The 22,809-nt window shown below is 39.1% G+C and overlaps 3 protein-coding genes across 6 annotated transcripts; 1 reads left to right on the plus strand and 2 right to left on the minus strand.

Annotated features, from left to right (window-relative positions):
- Positions 1-960: 960 nt before the first annotated feature.
- On the minus strand, positions 961-4,553 carry LOC134621170 (OX-2 membrane glycoprotein-like). Its single transcript, XM_063467606.1, has 5 exons — positions 4,496-4,553; positions 1,693-2,031; positions 1,292-1,597; positions 1,174-1,212; positions 961-1,067 (listed from the first exon to the last, which is right to left on the minus strand). The coding sequence occupies exons 1-5, from the start codon at positions 4,551-4,553 to the stop codon at positions 961-963; spliced, it is 849 nt and encodes a 282-aa protein (XP_063323676.1).
- Positions 4,554-7,730: 3,177 nt separating this feature from the next.
- On the plus strand, positions 7,731-12,925 carry LOC134621384 (uncharacterized). 4 transcript variants are annotated; one of them, XM_063467857.1, is made up of 11 exons: positions 7,731-8,336; positions 8,714-8,799; positions 8,894-9,108; positions 9,213-9,409; positions 9,495-9,581; positions 9,743-9,841; positions 10,030-10,184; positions 10,307-10,435; positions 10,665-10,805; positions 11,080-11,197; positions 12,353-12,925. In XM_063467857.1, the coding sequence occupies exons 6-11, from the start codon at positions 9,826-9,828 to the stop codon at positions 12,568-12,570; spliced, it is 777 nt and encodes a 258-aa protein (XP_063323927.1). In that variant the 5' UTR covers positions 7,731-8,336; positions 8,714-8,799; positions 8,894-9,108; positions 9,213-9,409; positions 9,495-9,581; positions 9,743-9,825; the 3' UTR covers positions 12,571-12,925. The 4 variants fall into 4 exon arrangements, with proteins under 4 accessions (XP_063323927.1, XP_063323930.1, XP_063323928.1 ...); XM_063467860.1 differs by having other exon boundaries at positions 9,213-9,372; XM_063467858.1 differs by having other exon boundaries at positions 8,714-9,108.
- A 755-nt stretch (positions 12,926-13,680) lies between these two features.
- On the minus strand, positions 13,681-15,961 carry LOC134621171 (uncharacterized). Its single transcript, XM_063467607.1, has 5 exons — positions 15,836-15,961; positions 15,121-15,254; positions 14,683-14,830; positions 14,139-14,312; positions 13,681-13,942 (listed from the first exon to the last, which is right to left on the minus strand). The coding sequence occupies exons 1-5, from the start codon at positions 15,889-15,891 to the stop codon at positions 13,681-13,683; spliced, it is 774 nt and encodes a 257-aa protein (XP_063323677.1). The 5' UTR covers positions 15,892-15,961.
- Positions 15,962-22,809: the final 6,848 nt, after the last annotated feature.

Raw genomic sequence — 22,809 nt, forward strand, 5'->3', positions numbered from 1 at the left:
TTTACACTTTTTGATAAGCAGAGCAATGTTTGCAGATTCAAAAATATTAAAACATTATGAAAACAATTCTTGACCAGCACCAGAGCGGTTTTGCATTACTAGATAGACAAATATTCCTGGTCTGAGTAACTGAACACATGTGTTGTTTTTTTTTAACAATAAAAGTAGTAATAAATTGAGCTCAACATGTTCACAGTGAATAAACGGAGACCTCCAGCTGCCATTTTCTGCAATTCCAGTTGGAAATATATTGACATGTACAAAGGCACAGTACAGTTTTCCTTGTAGTTGTTTGCATAAGTATCAATTTCACTAATAAAAGCAGTTTATCCAAGGTATTGATGAGAAAGGTTCATGTTAGTCACACCTGCTCATTTTCACAGTTCTCATTTCAAGTAACTTAATGTTTAAATATCTGACAAAGCACCAAAACATGACTTTTTATAAACAGCACCATTTTCATTGTATCAAATAAATAAATAGCACAAAGTAGCACCATTTTATTCAAGAAAAATGCTCATCAGGAAGCATCTGCTGTGTAAGCTAAGAGTCCCGTCATTTGATTGAAAATGATCCAGTTCTAAAAAAAAAAAAGAAGAAGAAGAATTTTAGAATCACTGTGTTCATATTGCAAAAATCTGATTTTTTAAAAAAAATAATAATAATATCTTAGACAAAACAAAAAAGAAAGTTTGATGAATTAGAAAGGAAGTAGAAAAGTAAAAGGAAACTCCGGAGGTAAGTTGGAAGAATTGAAATGTGACAATATCCTGAAGAATGAGAAGGAAATCAGCAACTTTCCGAATGCAGTTTGACAGGATGAAGAGAGACTTCTGAGTGTTTCTAGTTTCAGGTATCTTTTATCATGCACCTCTCTGTGTGACAGACAACAGATTTAAGAACAGGTAAATCTACACAAACATTTATCCGCTGAAACTATAGCACAGACATCAATACTGTTTATGACGAGTACCTGCTCTGAGGTTTCTTTTTATACCCAACAAAGATGAATGCAGGAGCACAGGCCACCAACACCACAGAGGACAGAATGACTGAAATCCTGATTCCTTTGAGACAAATAGAAGAAAGAAGAATATAATAATCTGAACACTGATCAAATGACAGTAGATTGAACATAATAACTGTCTTTAAAACAAACAAATGTTAACACACCTAAATTTCTGGGATTAGATCCTGATTTCTCATTAAGATCTGGTAGAAGAAAAATAAACATTACAATCAAAAAGTAACCATCAATTTATAAATCAATGACTTCAAAAAAGTTTCTCACCATCATCGTCATCTCCATCATTAGGAATCGTCACCATCACCTCTCTGTGAGGAGCAGAGAGCACTCGTGCTGCACATCCCACCTGTGTGCTGTGGTTACGTGAACCTGAGAGCACAGCTGTAGTGGTGACAGTGAATGTAGCGTTGGTGTTGGACACACTGACAGTGTTGTACAGTGACAAGTTGAGGTGTTGTTGTGAGACACTGAGTGTTAAAGTGGGAGCAGGTCGACCAGTGGCTGAACAGGAAACAACCCACTCTTCAGTAGAGTTTGACTGTCTGACATCAACAACAGGGTCATGCAGCTCTGTGAAGGACCAGGAAAGATATTATTAGGGACAATGTTGTCCAAAAGAAACTAGCTTCTGGTGCTTTTAATCACATTAAGCTAAAAGTTCTCACCATAGACTTGGAGGCAGGGTTTACCTGTGAAGGAACCTTCAGGGTAAGTATTAAACAGACATGGATAGCAGCCTTCATCTTGCTCCATCACATTCCTGATGACTATGGAGCAGTTCTGTAGTCCAGTATATTTAAACTCAAATTTATCTGTAAAGCCCTCATTCACTCTCTGACCAAAGTGCTTGCTGTAGGTGGCAACATTTGCCTCCCCATGATGTGAGCTTTTCTGCCATGTGACCTGAAGGACGTCTTTAGTCTCCAAGAGCTGACAGCTGAATTCAGCATCTTCTCCCACTGCTGCCAGCACAGTCTGCTGTGTTTGGATCACTGCTGTTAGAGCTGCATGGAGATATAGATCAAGATGTAAGGCACTTTAAATATTATGCTCAAGTCCAACTTGCTGACACACAAGGTCCAGTGTTACTGGCTGGCGGTGCAACACACACTTTTACCTTCAGCCTCACACTGACACTCTGCCCAAACAAATCTGGTAACAGGGTTATTGCAACAGGAATCAAAGTTGCTTCCAGCAGGTTCAGGTTTTTTAGTACATGTGGCTTCATAGAGCTATGTCAGCTCATTCATGGTGACAGAGCCACTGCTATGGGGGTCACTCAATGTCTCTTTCTACTGCAACGCCCCTAACACAACCATAGAGGTGCGCGCACACACACACACATACACGCGCATACAGATCACTACCCACCCTTTTTAGACCCAAGGCAAGACTTTCAGTTCACAGAATATATTAGATGTAAGATTCATACCGATGTTTGCATAGACAGACTTATAATTATGACAAGGAATGTTTAAAAAAAACAGCCTGTTTAGAAAAAACAGGCTGACCTTGAGCTTCATTGTTAGTGCCCAAGGTCAAATTTGACTTTGAAAAAAAAAAAAAATGTAAAGAAACCATATAAAGTAATATATCATAGGAAAGGTCAGTTACAGTACATACAATAGTATGTAATGCATAGAGGTCATACGTCAAAGATAAAGGAAAAACTTTTTTTTCAGTTTCCAGTTTAGGATAATTTCCAAATTTTTAAAGCTAAACCAATACAGTAGTCACTGGGGGACATATGCACTTTCTTTGTTTGAGTTCTTTAACAAATAGTTGTTAATACAACATTATGAATTCAAAATGAGAAATATAAAGATTCATATACGACTCTAGATTTCCATAACACTGCTGACATCAGCATGTTTAACAAAAACAGGCTGAAGTTTTCATATTGTAATCAAATTTGATAAATGATCAGGTTTTTAGTACTATAATATTAACATATTCAAACTGAAAAACAGATTCAGAATTAGATTAAATAAACACAAAAAAATTACTGGGAATGCTGAAGTGCTGCTATGATTTTCCTAAGAACCACCAGCAGCCCCCTGACCGTCACTAACCCCTCCTAAATACTCAGTTAACCTCACAGAAAAAATAAACTGTAACACTGTCTGCGGTTGTACCTGTATCACTACATTATTCTCAGGTCAGCTTAATGACCTCTGACACCACCACAACTGAAATCTCCTTATAAAAAACAAAAGATCATTCTATTTAAAAAAAAAAAAAAAGCCTAACTCACATACTGTCATTAACATATAGTTTCTTCTCACCTTTTTCAAAGGCTCCAGAAATAAAAACAGCAATAATATAGTATAAAACTCCGAAGAAGTACATTTCTTTCTCACTCCATTCATTCTTTTTTTTTGTCCTGCCTCCTTAGGTCACCGCTTCAGGATTTCCGGGTAAACTGTTCTGCGGTGGAGAAATATAAATACTTAACAACATAACTAAAAAAAGAAAAAAGATTAAAAATATGTAAACATTATTATAATACAATAAGAGAAACTACTGTTAATGGTGTTAACAGTTGATGGTGAGGTACAACTTTAAAACACGATATAAAATGCACGTTTGGCCTGTTTGCACCCATTTTAATGGTACAGTCCATAGTAACGGTTTATCCAATCAATTTTGTACACCTCGCATATAGTTATGTTACTCCACAACTCAAAACCTTCACATCAATTCCAGCTTGGAAAGTCGGAGCAGCTTTACCACCAGTTCTCAGTTCGTGGTCCAAACGGAGACGTGAATGTACACAGACACATTTGGGACGATAATTTACGCTTAAATCATTCCGTTCGGACAGAGGGCTTTCCACCCACCTCAGTCATGCTCCTATGCACTCCTCCAAGAGGCTACCTGCATGTCTCTGGACAGCGATGACCTGTGCATTGGTCGAGTGCTGATTGATTGACAAGTGGACGGGAAAAGGGAAGGGAGCGAAAGCGGAGGTCACCAGGAGCGGGAGAAGCACAGAAATCTAAAATAATAACAAGACAGCATTAAAAGCACAGACAGCGGCTGCACTGAACACGTTTCATTGTTCGTAACTTTCGGTTTCTCTTCAGATCTTTGTCTGTTAGAACTTCACTCTGGCTGATGGGTCAAGAGCAGCACAATCCCACAGACCGTTTTTACTTCCATCTTAATGTCAGTACACCGTACACGCGTGAAACCCCCATTTACCATTCACACGTGTTTAATTAGCGGAACAATTTATGGAGAGTCAGACGAAAACAAGAAATGCATGAATATGAATAATGTTCCCGGACAATATCTGAACGCAACCAGGATTATAGAAAAGTTATCCTCTCTCTCTCTCTCTCTCTCGCACTGCATGCTGGGAGTTTGATGGTGGTGAGTTTGGCGTGTCTGAGTGAGAGTGTGTGTCCATGGGACGCTATCCCTGTCTTTGAAGCATGGAGTCAGGGTGGTGCCGCAGCCGAGCACCTCTGTCGAGTAGGTAGGTGTTGTTGGCTGTAGGTGAGCAGGTGGGACATGGAAACATTCCGTATGCTTCACGTATGAATAAAGCGGTTGTCATATTCTTGAAAGAGCAGGGGTTTGTCAATCAGCTTATAGAGAGTGGCCTGTATTTGAATGATGAATTTATGCAGGTTTCACCCCTCGCAGTGCCCTCCACTCGGATCACTGTGTCCCACACAGACACTGGATGTCTCCTTCCGTGTCAAACACGAAGAAGGGTTCTACATGGTGTATGCTAGTTCTGGGAACATGAAATGTTTTGAGGGTGGAGATGTGGGTCATAAGAATATAATGTGTCCTCACAACCAGCTTGAGGCGGGACCTGCTGTGGATGATAGTGGGGAGTGGATTAGCGGGCAGCAGGCGCTAAACGTGGCTGCCCCGCCGGCGCGGGGTGAGACCGCTGTTGCCCCGGCTGAGGCTGTGCCCCTAGTGCGGGACAAAGCTGCTCTTGTCCCGGCTGAGGCTGTGTCTATAGTACGGGGCGAAGCCGTTGTTGACCCGGCTGGAGCTGTGCCTCCAGCGTGTGGTGAAACTGCCCTATCTGGAGAGGACGCTGCGCCTTCGATGCGAGGTGAGGTCGGCGTTTCTCCCGCGGATGCTACGGCTTTGGTGTGGAGTGATGTGAGTGATTGCATGACTACAACCAAGTCGAAAGAGAGGGTGGAGGCTGGACCTGCGGTCAGTACGGCACAGAATGGGAAGGAAATGGGGAGCTCTGAGTTGGGTGTAGAGTGTGCTGTTGCCTCGGGGGAAGGAGGGGTGGAGGAGCAGCAGAGCAGGACGCCTGCTGGTTGTTATGGTAACGACGCGAATGACATGGAGTGTGATTCTGACTCTGATAATGTTTCTGTAGCAGACAGTGTCTCTCAAAATGCGGATTTGTATTCTTTGGAGGAAATCGTTGCTTTTCTGGATGACACCTTTGGTAAAAAGGTGAATGTTAGGGAATATTTCCCTGATGTTGAGAAATTCATTCGGTCAGCTACAGTGTTGGGTGTAATTAAAATACTTTTCCACTGAAAAAGTAGAGTAACTAATTACTGTTCATTTTTAGGTATTTTAATTACAGTTACTTACAATGTACTTGCGTTACACTGTAAAATAATTAAACTCGCTGAATATCATTATTTAATTTCATTAATTTATCTTCTAAACGTAGAAGTAAACTCTGCCGCTCTAACATCGCTGTAGTGCAGCTGCACGTCATTTCGCGCCAGTTTGCTGCATAGTCGTATTCTACAGCGGAAGACGTCGGACTCGGCTGAAGTGTGTGGCTGTTTTACGAAATGGACATATTCCCGTCTCTTCACTTTTCTGAAACAAGCAGACAAGAATATTACAGCAACATGTAAGCTATGTGCTGGGGAGAAAAAACTATCGGCTGCTGTTAATAGCGCGAGTAATCTACTGAAGCGCCTGACACAGAGCATAGACGAACACTTCTGAGTGATCCTTGTTCATCATCCATGGATAACACCGCAGCAACTCCTGCTAAGCAGCAAAACGTGATTTTACTTCAGCAGCACAGAAAGCGTCTGAAGGTGAGCTTAAAATATGACTGCAGGCTACATAGCTGGACTGGCCATCGGGCATACCGGTCATTTGCCCGGTGGGCCGATGGTGATCTCCCTCTGTTTCTACTTCAATCATGAAACTGATCAGTAATCAGCTGATCGGCTTTTCTCTCTTGTTTGTTTATCGCTCTGAATCTTACAACAAACGTTTTCATCTGATGTAAAATGTATAGAAATCCATTATTGTACATAGTATTTTTTTAGGGTCCCATCATAATTTCTTCAGAAGTAGCTAAGTACTGTTTATGATGCCAGCATTTTCCCACATTTTCTAGATTCTGTACCGGTACTGTGTGTGAAATGCCATCAAAAAGTCAATTAAGTTTTTCTTTCTCACCTGTCTCTCTGTCTCCTTTCACTTTTTAAAGGTTGCCATGTTAGAAAAAATATTTTGCCCTGCCATGCTGTTTATTGATGTGGCAAATGAATGATTTATGAAAATATATCTAAATCTGTCATCAGTAATCAGTAATGATCATGTCTCACCTCTAGTCTTCTCTGTCTTACTTTCAGGTTTTCACTATGTGTTGTAGATAGTTCAGGAGGTTAACTCGACCAATACCAGAATAGGGAGGATGGTGTAGGTTTAAGTTTATTAGATTGATACATTTATACCAACAAGACAGTGTACATCACTGTGACAACAGCGTTTGTTTTCATTCAAAGGCTTTATGGCTTTTCCTATAATACCTGGTGGGCCGGTCTCTAGTCAAAATGCCCGGGCCGATTTTTTTTGTCCCAGTCCAGCCCTGCCAGGCTACATTGTGGAACAGATGCTACCGCTGCATACTGTAGCGTGTCCGTCTTTAAAAAAATTTATTTATTATTTAAAGAGTTTAATTTCTATTGTTTGTCCACTCAAGGTTTATATGGATTTTAAGAAGTATTTAGTTAAATACTTATGTAGTAATTAAGTTACTTTTCTGACACAGTAATTAGATAAGTATTTTAAATACAATATTGACTAAGTAATTAGTAATAGTAATTAATTACTTTTTTAAAGTAACTTACCCAACACTGGTCAAGAGTAGCACAATCCCACAGACTGTTTTTATTATTTACTTCCATCTTAATGTTATAACACAGTACACGCGTGAAACCACAATTACCATTCACACATGTTTAATTGGCTGAACAATTTATGGTAACAAAGACAAAAATGGTCGCATAAACATGAATAATGTTCCCGGAGAAGTTTTCTTTTCTTTTTTTAAAATATCTGCAGTTACAAGTCGCTCAGCTTTTCAATATGGAACTCCAAAGTGTTCAAAATTAAATAAATAAATAGGACATGATGAAATAAATAACTATGTGAATAAATAAGACACAGATATGTAATGCGAGAATGATATTGTGAAATAATGGAACACATTTTGAAAATAAAGCTCATTATTGTGAAATATATTGCATTCTGCTATATAAATTTACTTATTACTGTGAAATATTATTTCATGGTCATTATTTTTCACAATAACAGAGATTATTCCTGAGGCATTTTATTTATTTCCAGCCGTTTTTAATCCAAAATGGCCTTTTTTCAAAGTCAGTCTTTATTTCAAAATCCCGTTTTTCCCAGTGGCTTATTTATTTCATAATGCGACTTTTCAGCAGAATGACTTTGTCTGTCAATCAGTGTGAGTGGGCTGGACCTTTGCTCCTATTGGCTTATCTTTTACTATCGACTAGTTTTCCTGGATACCTGCTCCGCGGACGGCTGCCACAGCTAGCAAAAACGTGCTAGGTCAAAAGTCACGGAGGATGGCGGACTGGTGTGAACTTCATAATGCGACTTTTCAGCAGAATGACTTTGTCTGTCAATCAAGAAAGACAGGGCGGAGCCAGTTGTGTGATTGGTTGCTTCTTTGCTCAGACATAAGTAATAGCACATGAAGTGTCGATTTAGGTCTAATGGTGCAATGCGTCTCCTACGCAGACGGCGGCAGTGTGCAGCTCGAAATAAAGTTAAGGCACCGACAAATGTAAAACACTGGGCGTGAATAACGTTACAGGTTACATGGCTGCAGGAGACAAGTCCGTTTCTGAGTTACTCAGAGAAGTTGCTAACCGCTTAGATTGTACGTCTTCGCCTCAGTCTGAGAGAGTATTGCAGCAGCGTACTGGAGATGAAGCGGTCCCTGGTCCAAGTTCTCATCAAAACAGCACAGTTTTAACGTTAGCAAATGCTAATGCTATCACAGCTAGCTCCACTCCACCAAACGCTGTTCAGGGTAAGTAACGATGTGTTATTACTGGTTGGTTAGTCTGTCTGCCAAAAATGAGCTTTTTAATCAGTTCAGTCACAGATTTTTTATACTGTTTTATCATAGCAAAGAACTCAATAAATTAGGTAAGAGAAGATAATCGTCTTCTGGGTTAATGTCTGTATCACTATTTACATTGTTGTAGGTAATAGTTAAATCATGAGGTTTTAAAGTGTCTTATCTTCTCTGCTAATATGGAAGTCAAGTAATCTATGTGAATGCAAAGAAAGCAATTCTAGTTCAATGTAGTGATTTTGTAAGCGGGTATAATACTTGCAAATTAAGTAGCAATTAATCTAAGCTTTTAGAATTTTTTCTTTAATATTGTTTTTCCCTTTTTAAAGCTGAAGTCGCAAGACTGTTTGCCCCTTACAGAGCGAGGCCTTCCTCAGCGCCACTTTCATCTCTGACCCCACGTTCTTCCAAGAAAGTATGCCGCTCCATTTACACACACACCTTCTTCTGTTTACATGATCATATGTCAGACACAGTGCCAGCTAAAGCAGTCAAATTTGACCTAGCAGCAGCTGGACTTGGAGAGAAACGGATTTTCATGTTCGAAAGGACTGTAGCAACAGTGATGCCTGGAATCTGTCCTGCGGGGTAGAGGAACCAGATGGTATCATCTTGGAATCCACCATAACCTCAGCAAGAGCAGAGCAATCGTCAGGTGATATGGTAGTGCAGGAAGATGCATCTCATCAAGATGAGGAAAAGTCACTTCTAGGGGAAAAACCAGGTAGTGACAGGAATTAAGTTAGGAAGATACCAGACAAATGGCAAAAAATACATATTTTTTATTTCTTTTGATTCATGTGATCCATACAAATGTGTACCTTTCAGAGTGGAAATGTGAACAAGATGCAACCAGAGCAGCCTGGCTCTACAAGTCCGAGTTACTTTCAAAGTATGAGACCAGAAAGGCAGTAGTCCTGCAAATGGACTTGCGGGAAAGTATTGTGGATCAACAGAGATCACTTATCTCCCTCTACAAGCCCCAAAGGTAGAGTGGACGGGCCCTGTCAGCTGCAAACTGGAAGGTAGTTTCTGTATTGGGAAAACATTAGAAATCCAGTGACTGACTAATCCGAAACTTCACAAGTTTTTTTTTCTTCTTCCTTTTAGGGGATGTTGCTGTTGGAGAAGGGGTGAAGAGATTCTTCTTCTCAAAGGCAGTTTCTCTAGTACAGTCTGGTTTGCATTTGAATTTTGGTATGTATGTTATATTTAGACTGGGAACATGTATAGTGGATTAAATAAGAGAATATTTCATCATATAAAGAAAATGTGTTTGTTATGTAAATGAGTTAATTGTGTTAAAATTACTGCCTGGATTTCTCATACTCACCATAACCTAGCTGTACTCTTTTCAGGGAACACAGATCTTACAAGACTGTTTGACGGTGAGCCAGAACACTTGACTCCATCCACTTCTCAGACCTTGCTTGAGAGTGACATGTTTTTGGTGGCAGGTAAGAAAGTTATGTACAGAAATAAGAGGAGGAGTAATTTAAAATATTACATGTGCAGCACTAAAGGAAACAGCATTACTTGTGTTACATTATCCTAACTGTAACCATAAAGATGAAAAATAGATTGAATGTTTGTTTTTACCCCCATGCAATGTTAGGCTAAGTGAATTTATTATGTTTGATCTTAGGAAGAATAATGGGACATTCATTCATTCATGGTGGACCATGTGTGTCTGGTATAAGTCCTGCAATCATCCATGTCCTTTTTGGTGGCTCACCTGAAACAGCTACGGTTCAGATTGAGGATTGCCCTGATATTGATATCCACAGCACTATTCAGCTGGTTTGCATTTTTGTACCATTATTTTAAAGAATTACTATTTCACTAAATATTAAATTTAGAGACAAGATTGAATAGCCATCAGTACCTACTACTGACTACTATTTTTTTTTCCTCTGTCCTAGCTTGATGGCACTGCTGAATTAACAGAACTGGAACGAAGAAATGTTCTCGAGCTAGCCCTGGCTTGGGACCTGCCAGGTGTCACACAAACCAATAGAAAGTGGCTGTATGAACGTCTGCTATTCCACGCTGTGAGTACGGACTTACTCTCCCCAATAAATGTAAATTTTAAATAGAAAAGCAAATCAAACCTTCGGATGTGAATAAGTACATTTTTCATATATATTAAAAAAAATCTCTTTGGAGGCCATTTGAAATGCTTTTAACAGTACAGTGGATGTTCTTTAAGTATTTAACATTTAAAGTGTGTCTCACTTTACGGACTCACACTTCAGTTTTGGTTTGGTCTCACTGTTGTAGGTCATAACACGAACAAGCCGTCAAGTCAAGCAGCTGAGGAAAGGGCTTAAGGAGACCATGGTATGGCCACTTCTGACAGAAAGATCAGACATCATTCCTCTTTTCTTACCAAGGGAATCAGAGACTGCTCCCTGTTGTGAGGTAAAGTCAGATCACATCTTTTAACATCTGAATAGTAAAGGTATTTGGTTAATTTATGAAGGATGCACATTAATTGTTGACACAAAACATCAATATACTATCTTGTATGCTTGGGCAAGTTGAACAGCTGGGTTACATTTAATAAAAATACACCTAATGTTGCTGACGCTCTTAAGACTACAAGATAATTTGTCATTTTATATCTTTACTTAAATGCTACAAGATAAAATAAGCTTAAGAGAAAAAATTAACCAAGGTGAACTATTTTATGCAGTCTATTCTAGAAAGGATAGTGTGGCCTGCCACAGAAGATGAAGATGAGGAGGAAGAGGAATGCTCTCTTGAGGATAAATGCAAAGTGGCAGGTTACCTTCGGTCCTTCATTGAAAATGGTAAGTCTGCTGCGATAGGTATTTTGCTCTTGGTTTTCTCTGATTATACTTTGGTAAATTATATACAGTCCAGTGATCTCGGGTCATTAACAAAGTACACTATAGTAGGGCTGCATGATTTTGCATAAAATGAGAATCACGATTTTTTTGCTTAGAATTGAGATCACGATTCTCTCACGATTTTCTTTTCCAATATAAATATTTATTGCACTTATTAACTGCACATCAACTTCGTAACAGTTGAAACTGAACATAAAAACAATAAATGCCTCACATTTTGTGGTTGCCGCAAAATGTTGTACTGCTTGAAATTCCGTCTCCACCGTTGCTCGACACTGCGTGTATAGAGCAGGTAGTGCAACAATAGAAAAATAGTTGCGGGACGGCACTGTGTAGCGTTTGTCTAGGGTGTTGATCATTTTCCTAAATCCCTCGTTTTGCACAGTGTTGATATATCTTTGGTCAGGTGATAAGTAATAGCCTCCGTAATTTCTTTGTGCCTGCGGGAGTTCGACGTGTATAGGGAAGCGCTGTATAAGGTTCCCGTTATTGATGTTTGGGTGGTTGACCGGGACGGATTTTCTCCTGTCACTTTCTCGTCATCCCTGACGTGTTCTCCGTTGTTTTTTCCCTGCCAATTTGAGCATCACGGCACAGCTTGTGTATCACGTGGTATAAGGCTCCGCCCTGGTCATTTGTTGAGCAGGAAGAGTGAGCGCTTGTTTTCATGCAGATTACGTCCCGGATCAAAATGCGGTACAATCGTCGTCGTCTTTTTTTATTTATTTTTTTAAATCGTTGTCATTTGGAAATGAGATCGCACATAAGTATGAATCGAGATCGCGATTTTCTAACGATTAATTGTGCAGCCCTACACTATAGTATAATTTTGTTTTCTTATTTGCTCCATACTGCCTCCATGCAATACATAAAAAACAGAGTGGTGGCATTGTCAGTTGCATTATAATTGTATGTAACTACTTTTAACTTTGTTACCATAAAAATATCTATGACAGCTACAACAGCAATTTGAGTGGGGCAAAAATGTCTCGTGGTCTTTATGTAATTGTTCATCTTTTATGGTATTTCTCGATAAAAGATTCAAAATAATGGATATAGGATGTCATTATAGCTCAAAACAATGTTCCATTGCAGCGTCTTGTGCACAACGAAAAGCCCTCATCAAGTTTTGGACAGGATGGGAAGTCTTGCCGAGAGAAATGACTGTGGAAGTGGTCAACAGCAGTCTTCCAAAGTCTTCCACCTGTTTTGAAGTTCTACGTCTTCCTGCACACTACTGTACCTATGAGTCATTTCTGATGGACATTGAGGTGTGTCTCAACTCTACTGACTCAGGTTTTGGTCTGGTTTAGGATTGATTCCATAACCACATGGTAAGATTAGACCATTTTTTTCTTTCTTGCATCACATTACTGTACTCAGTGTTCAAAGAAACTGACAATCTAGTGAGTTCTAGTTCCTTTAATACACTTGACAGTGAGAAATACACAGTACCGTGGAGCATTTATGGCTTTTTGTCAGTTTATATTACAAAGAGTTCAGAAAACAAAATCAGTTGTTCACTGTACATTATAAATTACACAGTATGTTTAGTTTATTCTCGCTACTGGAAAAATTATTTGCATTAAGATGTTATACTACTGTACTGTGTGCATTGTATTAAATCTGCTCAGAGTTGACATGTACTGTACATCCAAGAAATGAATATCAAATCACTTTTTTTATTGTCACTTATTTTTATTATTATTAAAGTGACAGCTGTGTAAAACAAATCCTGTTTTATAGCCACTCACTGTTTTGTTCAAAATGAAATTGGTTATGTTGAATGAGTCAGTATTAGCTACAAAGCCATAGATGTAGAAACTTAAAAAAGGGGTGTGAACATATTGCACCTGCTTACTTTGAAGAGTTAAGGTGTGGTATCAAACATAAGTTTGAGTGACTGAACAGTTTCATAGTAGGTATCCAAAGCTTGACTGAGTGAAACGTTGTTGTTTGGTAGCACAGCAAGCTCTCGTTCACTCAGTGCACGTGGGAGCTGAATCTCAGGAATGATCTCATTTGATGGGTGGTGATTATGTGGTCCTGTCCAGCCCACACCATAATCCTCATCAACCTGAAAGAGCATGCACATGTCTTAAATCTAAACTGAAGTGGTGATTCCTGCAGCTGTTCCTAGAGGGACTTATTGAGTCTGTCAGGGCCTATGTGAGTTTCTAAGGCATAATTATTCATTCACCCATTCTAGGTCAGGATTGGTTCTTTTCAGGTATAACAAATTTAACTTTGTTTAAAGTATTGCCATCTATACCTGACAGATGGAATATAAGGAGAGAATGGCTTGGGAGACATTTTCACTTACAGGAGAAATATTTGGTACACCAACTTGCACAGTAGAAATAAACTCATCTCCACTACAGATAGCAGAGTTTTACACACAAGAACAAATACGGATCAAATAGTCATGTACCTGTGACAAATCTTGTCCCTCCTTTCTGTGCAGCAACCAGAGTTGCAGAGGTGAATGGTTGTTTGCTGTTCTGATTCCATGCTTCCTGGAATGACTGAAGATGATGTTGAATATGATCCAAAAAGCATCTGTGCAGTGCAAACAAGTCAATTTCTTCACCAGGGTTGAGCAGTCCTTGAATCTCCAGCTGGGTGAAGATTGTGTAGAAAAGGTCAAGGACGTTTTCATATACATCCCTCCACAGGCGCTCAATGCTATAAGACACAGTGAGGGAAATTGTTCATTTATGGTTTTTCAGGCTTTCCTACGTCAACAGCCTTCCAAGTCAATTATTAGTGTAGTGTTAATGTGCTGTGAAACCAGTCAATTATGCTCAGAAACCATTTGTTTTATTACAATTGCATGTGTGGAAAAAAATGTAAGACAGGCCATCAATTTACTTGGCCTTACCGCTGGTTGTGAACACTTCTGCCTGTAATGTGAGAGTTCCTGTTCTCCCCCATTGTCTCCACCAAGAAATGTGCAACCTTCACATTTTCCCCTCCTTTGTTGTTGGTGGCAGCTTTAAGGTAGACAATTAACCTAGAAAAACCATCTATCCCACCATGGACAACAAACCTCCATCTGACAAGGCAGAATTAAAAGAAAAAACAAAAACATTGTCATGTCCCCAGTTACATTTTTACAGAAGAATACTACCTTTAAAGGAAAAAGCAAGACCAATATTTCAGTTCCATATAAAGTGACAACATGTTATAACAGGAATGTAAAATAAATAATAGAAGGGAAACTTAAACACTTTACAGAAAGATCTGTAGTGCAAGGAATCACATGCATAATGTAAAGCCTCAGACATGACTATAGCTCATCCTGTAAATTGCCTTATATGACAGCATTTAAGATGACATTTACAAACTCAAGGCTTCATTTTACAATTTTATACATGCATCCTGTTACTTCAATGGAATAGGGAAAAGGTGATGCAAGTACTGACCGAATTAGTTTATGATTTCCATCGATATGCCAAAGGTGATTTGGTGCTGGTACACTGTACTGACGACGCCTTGCAGTCTGAATAGATAACCGTCGCATCATGACCCCTTCTGGATTGACTCGCCTCATTGAATAAATCAGTCGAAATCCTGATTAACAAACAGATCATGTCTTAGTACTACCAACTACAAAAGACTGTATTGTAAACACTATAATGCTTATGGGACAGATCTTCATTGCTTCAGGTAAGTATCCAAGTGCTGTACAGATTTACTGAGGAGAGAGAATTGTGTACAAACTGATTCAAACAGGAACATAACTGCATAACAATGATGAGAACATGCCTATTCATTTTTCATGGAAACATTAAAATATCACATCATGGCCACACTGACACATGCTTTCCTGGTGTTTGGATATTCAAACAATATCAGCTTACTTTGAATGTGTATGCCTCTGGATCGTAGATGTCTGATCATCATTCTGCAGCCGGCATTTGGGTGATGACGCTGAATGTCCAGCACTTTTGCATCCAAGTCCTCATCTCCAATAGAAGAATACCTATCAGATTTTCTGCACATAATGTTTTTTTTTAGTATAACAGCAAATCTCAACAAAACGTTTTCCTGAAAGAACCAAGGACGTAAATGTATTCTTGTTTTAGCTTGACTGAAGACACCAGAGAAAGTATGATATTTAAAACGCTGCTGTAATAGACAAAACCATTTCAATAAACTCGCTATTTAACATCAACTTTGTTATGTGTTATCAGAGAACAATGAGCTGCAAACAGCAATGAAACATTCAACTATGTACTATTTAAAGCACTAATGACCCTGCTGTCTACCAAGATGTGATAAGTAAGTAGATTGTGGAAAGCTGGTGGGTCTACTCTCTGTGTAAAAGGTTCCTACAGGCTCCACTGCCCCCAGCCTCAGAGTTAACACACTAACAGCTAACACTGCGCCGGCTAAACGTGTATCAACGCCGAGATGGCGCCGATAGCTTTAGCCGTAGCTGCCCCACTTATTTTAGACAGTCACAATAAAAAAGTAAGCGATAATATTTCAATGTCAAACGTCATAATTAAGGACAACATCTAAATAATGCTGTGTACAGACTCACACAGGTGTTAAATTACAGCGTAAACTTACCTTAGACCTTCCTCCGTCATTCTCCTCCTAATTGTGCTCGGAGACACAGAAAACATATCGGCAATTACCCCGATGGTTATCCCGGACAGCACTAAAGTCCTGAGTGCTGCAGCCGGGATTTCAAGACGTGGACGACCAACATTTGAAGACAGTTATTCCTCGGCGTATTCCAAACGAACACGGTGCTGAATTGATCTTAAACTTTCGACAATGTTGTCATCGATGCTAACATCTTGAAGAGCAATTATCATCCCAAGCATTTCAGAAACATCATCTAAACGACTCAAAACAATATCTACTGGTAAATTATCCCTCTCTATCTGATCTGCTAAAATGAGCAGAATTGACTGAAGTTCACACCAGTCCGCCATCTTCCGTGACTTTTGACCTAGCACGTTTTTGCTAGCTGTGGCAGCCGTCCGCGGAGCAGGTATCCAGGAAAACTAGTCGATAGTAAAAGATAAGCCAATAGGAGCAAAGGTCCAGCCCACTCACACTGATTGACAGACAAAGTCATTCTGCTGAAAAGTCGCATTATGAAATAAATAGGCCATTGGGAAAAACGGGATTTTGAAATAAAGACTGACTTTGAAAAAAGGCCATTTTGGATTAAAAACGGCTGGAAATAAATAAAATGCCTCAGGAATAATCTCTGTTATTGTGAAAAATAATGACCATGAAATAATATTTCACAATAATAAGTAAATTTATATAGCAGAATGCAATATATTTCACAATAATGAGCTTTATTTTCAAAATGTGTTCCATTATTTCACAATATCATTCTCGCATTACATATCTGTGTCTTATTTATTCACATAGTTTTTTATTTCATCATGTCCTATTTATTTATTTAATTTTGAACACTTTGGAGTTCCATATTTCAATTGTCTGATTTTTACACGTGACTTTTGTGCAGAGATTCGTTTGTAAACTAAAGCTCATTAAGCCCGAGCTTCTCATGCTCGATGTACATGTATACCACCAGGTGGTGTAGCAGCAGCACTTTGTATAAAATAAAATGTTTAAATGGCACTTATGGTTCTGCAGTCTAACTCTTACATCAGCTGACAGAGAGGAAACAAAATATCTTACTGTATAGGAGTCAGGGCTTATCACATACAATAGCTGCAACAACAATAAAATAAATAAATAACAATTGTACAGAATGGTGTACGTCAGTTTAATGCTGGGTGGTGCTGCAATAGTAACTATCCTCGGTCAGAAGGAGAGGCTGACATCCAGGGATTAGATTACCACAGGTGGAGTTTATTGGCGGTCAGATGGATGGTACAGGGAGGTATGGCATACAGTAGGAGGATGCGGAGGGGTGATATGGTGTGGTTTCTGTGATTAAGAACAGGATATACATTACAACATGAATACGGATTAAAGATTAAGGAAACTGGCAACAAATTCCTCCACTACAAACCAGTCTGATACCACTTCTTAGAGTGTTCACATTTACTAAGGCACTACCCAAAAGGCGCCACAAGAGGGCACTCCAACACAAGAGATGACCTATTTACACTGATGCACTTAGTAAACAGTCAGCCCCCTACTTAGCCACTACGTAATACAGCGATATTACAGTGTACAAATTCACATAAACTTGCAGGGGGAACAAACAAAGCAGGAACCAGCCCAAAACAATCAAATAACTGGGCTGCCATAGCTATCGCTAATTAGCACATATGCTAAAGGTAACTAAAACCAATACACAGAAGTAGCAGTGTAACCATCTTAAGCATGGAACATTCACTCACGTTTATGTGACGCACACCATCCCCAACAAATACAGGATGGGCTATTTGCTTTCCTTCCCAGCAGCTCTCTCCTCTAGCATTAGTCCAGGAACGAACGAAGACCATCTAGCTCAGAAGTACCATGAATCCAGTAGCGGTTTTAGATACGGGCGACACGGGCGGTTGCCCGGGGCGGCATCGTGGTGGGGGGCGGATTCACGGGCATCGGCAAAAAAAATAAAAAAATTGCTCGTACTCATGCTGCCCCGACATCATGCCAGCGCATATTGGGAATGGCATAGACACCGATCGGTTTTCTATCGCCCATTTGCTGGGAGTAAGGGCGCCCTCCGTTTGCGAGGGAGTGTTTGCCCAGGGCGCCAAACAGGCTAGGACCGCCACTGCATGAATCCCATCACTGCCCAGAGGCTGCTGGGTAATGTAGTTCACACTAACACAGGCTTTTCTACAACAATAATATAAACATGTGCAGCCTGGAGCAAGACATTAGCTTCTAGTAGTTCCTTCAAACTACATTGGTACCTGACTTTAACACATATTCAGAGTGTCGAGGCAGACTAGAGAAATATGGTTGATGGAAGAATGGTCAGTTTACTCGCTTTGTTTTATCACACTGGAGCATTTCTGAAATGTGAATAAGCAGAGTAACCATCTACAGATACCTCTGTCTCCTAAGTCCGGTCACCATAAATAAGGAGGCACGTCTCTCTGTAGCAGTCTGTTCTGAACGTAACCACAGTGATTTGTTTTACATTTTGTCATGTTACTGCCTCATTCAGTTCATTTTCACCTTGAAACTCTACACAAAATACACTAGAGTGAAAATGTTTGCTTGAAATTCTTGCAAATTTATTAAAAATAAAACCAAAACTATAACACATACATAAATATAGAGCTAGAGCTCAGGTGTATCCTGTTGCCAATGATCATCTGGCAGATGTTTCTATATGTGTGATAAATTCAGTTGATTGGACAGGATTTTAAAAGGAACACATCATGAAAACAAACATGACACTCTTTGGCCTGAATGCCAAGCGTCATGTCTGGACGAAACCAATATCATCCAGTGAATGCAAATCGAATGAAGCCTTAGCTTGATGCTCTCAACTTCCTTTTTTGTTTTTGTATCCAATATTAAACATATAATGTGAAAAGATCCCCAACAAATTACCTCATATGCGCTGACATCAATAAATGGACATTATTAATGTGTTTTCAAAAACATTTCCTGTGGAAAGTTTAAATAAATCAAGGTTCACTCAACAAGGTTGTCTTTGTGAGTTTGATTTACCTTTGCAAAGAGGTGAGACAGCAGTGCAGTGAATAAACTGTTGCATTAGATTTCATTTCAGCAACACAAGCAGCTTGTTTGTTGATTTTCACAATTCTCATTTAAAATCACTTGATGTCAAAATATTTGACAAACAAGACAAAATTTCACCTTTTATAAACAACAGTTTTCCCTAATAATAAAGAACTGTACAAACATAAAGAATTGTGCATCCCCCCCCCCCCCCCCCCCCAAAAAAAAAAAAAACTGAGTGCAGTAACACACCACCACCAACAACAGACAGAATGACTAAAATCCTGATTTTTTCGAGACAAACAGTGGAAAGAAGGATATAATAATCTGAACAGCTATTAAATGACAAAACATTGAACATAAAAACTGGCTTTAATAACACAGATGTTAAAACACCTACAATTCTGTGATTAGTTCCTGATTTCTCATCCAAACCTGGAAAAAGAAACACAAACGTTAGAATCACAGCCCAATCATCAATTTATGAATCAGTTACTTTAAAAGAGTTTCTAAACATCATCATCAGGAATTGTCACAGTCACTTCTCTCTGATAGTGACAATTTGCATTTATTAATGACCAAGAGTCATTGTGCAAATGTACTGTTTATAAGGTTGGGGAAACCTGCAGTCAGCTGAGAATTCACTTGGATGAGTAACAAAACATTTCTCCCACTGAAAACACTACATCCAGATGAACAGAATCAACTTTTTGGGACCGAGAAAGAGTTAAAGGAAAGATTAAGTTTTGGCACTGCGTTCAAAGCTTTGACTCTGCATTTTCTGCTTCTCAGTAATTCTGCAGTTTTTATGAAACAGAGCAGAACTGAAGTTAACATAAAGCCTCGGGGTCAAGGAGGAGATCCACAATACAAGACACACACAGACAATCAAGTGAGTTTTTCAGTGACTCAACTTGTTTCAGATATTTATTCACATTTAGAAATCGGTCCATGATGAACAAAAACTGGAGTCACACACACACACACACACACACACACACACACACACACACACACACACACACACACACACACACACACACACACACCTCTGCAACACCACAAATCAATTCGATGTAGTTTTTTCTTCTCTTAGACCTGCGCCACATCTGTCACAATGCTACAATTAGTGTCGCTCATGTTGGAAGTGAGTTAGATTCACGTCTGAAACCTTTGGTACAGAATATTGACTTTAATAAATGTCTACAATGTTACAGGTCATGCAGGAAGTAAAAAAGACCTGAATGTGAATAATGTTTTGTGCTCTTCTGCACATTGTACATGTCAGGTGTTACAAAGTTACAAAGACTTCATGTTCATGGTGCAGGAGTTTCTAACAAAGCAGCTCTCCTCTGGATGAATCCTGAGCTGTCACACACACACACACACACACACACACACACACACACACACACACACACACACACACACACACACACACACACACACACACACACACACAAATACACACAATGTTACGTCCCCTGGCTAGTCTCGTTTCCAGATTTCTTTATTTTAAGTGGAAGGTTTTGTTTCTCAGTGTTCAGCTGTTATAGTTTCACAGATTTTCAAATATTTTGCAGGTTGATCATGAAGATCCTAAAACTTTTGTTTCAGCTGTGAGATACTGATGCTGAACTAAACAGGCTGTGAGCCCAGAATTACTAACACACTAAATAACAGACAGGCAGCATAATTAGCCTCTACTTACTTCACTTAGTTGAGGCTTCATCTCTGATTTGTTGTAATAGTAGACTAAAGGCACTTTTGTGTATAAACAACATAATGTTAAAGATTTAATGTCACTGCCTGCAGGTTTGTAGACAAACTTCAAATATAAAATGACTAAAACAATATACCAACAAGAAACACCAGCATGGTCTTGTATGACAAATATTACTGGACTGAAAACTCAAAACTTTCTAAATGTACACGTATGTAAACATGTTTTTTTTTTTAAATGTATTTACATACATTGATTTATTGTTTTGTAAAAGCCTGCATATTTTCACCATGAATAAACAGAGACCTCATGTGGCCTTTTTGTGTAATTTCACATGAAAATATTCTAAGTAGCACAAATCCCAAAAGGTTGACTCTGTTCATCTGGACATAGCATTTTCAGTGGGAGAAACGTTTCATCACTCATCCAAGTGACTTCTTCAGTCTCAGCTGACTGCAGGTTTCCCCAATCTTATAAAAAGTACATTTGCACTTTGACTGAAACTAGCTCCACTGAATGAACAATGGGCTGAGGTCAGTTTCTTGATCATTAATATGTAAATTGTCAAGTGTTTTTTAAAATTATTTTAACACCATGTAACACGAATTTAAACAAACATGTACACTACTGCCTGTAAACCAAATATCTTCTGCTTGTCATTCAACCACACAAACTACTACACTACAAATACCAACCAATACACACAAGACTGATCATAAACACATCAAGGTTTTTCATGCTGCTGCTGTAAGTGAGGCATAAAGTAAAGAGGACAAAGCTGAATGGCATGGAAGGTTGTGGTGTAAGGATAAAAGCAGTTTCCAGTTACAACATAAGTTAGGAGATAGATTTTCTCTCTTGTCTGTAACCATCACAGAATAAGCCAATATTTATCAAAGTCAAGTCAAAGTAAACTTTATTTTCATCTCTGCTATATACAGTATATAGAGAGACGAGGCTCCAGTTCCATACAGTGCAAAAGAACAACAATAAATATAGGAAGAATAAGAATTAGAAGAATAAATATATATACACTTTGAGACCAAGATAAGGGGAGTAAGTATACACTTTGAGGTAAAGGGGTTAATAGCAGTCTAAAATGTACAATTTACAATTGAGAATTAAAGTGACTTTGAAGTGGTTTAAAATGACCAGTGTAATGCAACTTTGGTTTCTGGTGTTTAGGTAAATCTGTAAATAGATAAACAAAAAAAAGCACAAAGCACCAAGAGTAAAATTGCAATGTACCATTATATTAATTCATTAATATATCTAGCTATCTATTTTTGTTTCTTTGTTCGACTGTCCTGTCTGGCAGCCTTTGCAAGCAGAATCATGAACTGAATGCTCTGTTGTGCCAAACACATTTACTTTGCAAAGAGAAGATCTGTAAATTCTATAGGCTCATCTTGTTATTTATTTATTTAGTTTAGTTTTATTGTTTTTTTTCTTTTTATGATTTTCATTATTATTACTATTATTATTATCGTGTAAATGTGCCATAGCTGAGCGGTAAGGAGAAGAAAAGAGAAAGGAGAGAAATAAACAGAAAAAATAAGGATGAGCACAACGGGTCATCAACTGCCGCATCTGTAAAAAACACAGTCAAAAAGCTCGCAGCACCTGAAAGACAAAAACAAACATATTACACAAAGATTATGTCTGTGTGTGGTTTGTGTGGGAGTTTATAAAGAAATGTAATTGACATTGAGGGTGAGAAGCTGCAACAACACTCCTGCTGTGGTCAGAGGAAGACAGGAAAAGAGGTGTAATAGACATCAGATTAAAGGGGAAAAAAGGAGCTCTGGAAGCAAGTTGGAAGATTTGAAATGTGACAACATGATAGAGTGAAAAAGAATGACACAAATTTCCCACACCATTCACAGCCTGCAGAGAACTGAAGACTGGAGTCCACATCCCAATGAAAACCACATGCCCGCCCCAGCAGGAGACAGAGCCCTCACGATCAAAGGGCTAGGGTCTTAGAAGACCAGAGGCAACAACCAGCCGACCCTGCCAGAGGCCGGCCGCCCCAAAGTGAGCCGAGGGTGAGACCCCAGGCCCACCCAGAGTTAAGGCCCGGAAGGCATTCAAGAAGACAGACCACAGCGACCACCACCAATAACTAAAGAAACTGATCAGTGAGGCCCAGAGAGAATCCAATTCACCCAGGTTTTTAGAA

The sequence above is a fragment of the Pelmatolapia mariae genome, linkage group LG23 (assembly GCF_036321145.2).
Source record: "Pelmatolapia mariae isolate MD_Pm_ZW linkage group LG23, Pm_UMD_F_2, whole genome shotgun sequence".
In the NCBI taxonomy this organism is placed as follows: Eukaryota; Metazoa; Chordata; class Actinopteri; order Cichliformes; family Cichlidae; genus Pelmatolapia; species Pelmatolapia mariae.

Excerpts from the sequence above, each read along its gene's own strand:
- LOC134621170 (XM_063467606.1), bottom strand. The coding sequence starts at position 4,553 with ATGTTTCCATGTCCCACCTGCTCACCTACAGCCAACAACACCTACCTA. Across the intron at positions 1,598-1,692 it reads ACCCTGCCTCCAAGTCTATG|AGCTGCATGACCCTGTTGTT; the intron begins GTGAGAACTTTT and ends GGTCCTTCACAG. Across the intron at positions 1,213-1,291 it reads TGATGGAGATGACGATGATG|ATCTTAATGAGAAATCAGGA; the intron begins GTGAGAAACTTT and ends TTCTTCTACCAG.
- LOC134621171 (XM_063467607.1), bottom strand. The coding sequence starts at position 15,891 with ATGTTTTCTGTGTCTCCGAGCACAATTAGGAGGAGAATGACGGAGGAA. Across the intron at positions 14,831-15,120 it reads CAGAGGCATACACATTCAAA|GATTTCGACTGATTTATTCA; the intron begins GTAAGCTGATAT and ends TTTGTTAATCAG. Across the intron at positions 13,943-14,138 it reads AGAAGTGTTCACAACCAGCG|CATTGAGCGCCTGTGGAGGG; the intron begins GTAAGGCCAAGT and ends TGTGTCTTATAG.
- LOC134621384 (XM_063467858.1), top strand. Across the intron at positions 10,436-10,664 it reads AACGTCTGCTATTCCACGCT|GTCATAACACGAACAAGCCG; the intron begins GTGAGTACGGAC and ends TCACTGTTGTAG. Across the intron at positions 11,198-12,352 it reads TCGGTCCTTCATTGAAAATG|CGTCTTGTGCACAACGAAAA; the intron begins GTAAGTCTGCTG and ends GTTCCATTGCAG.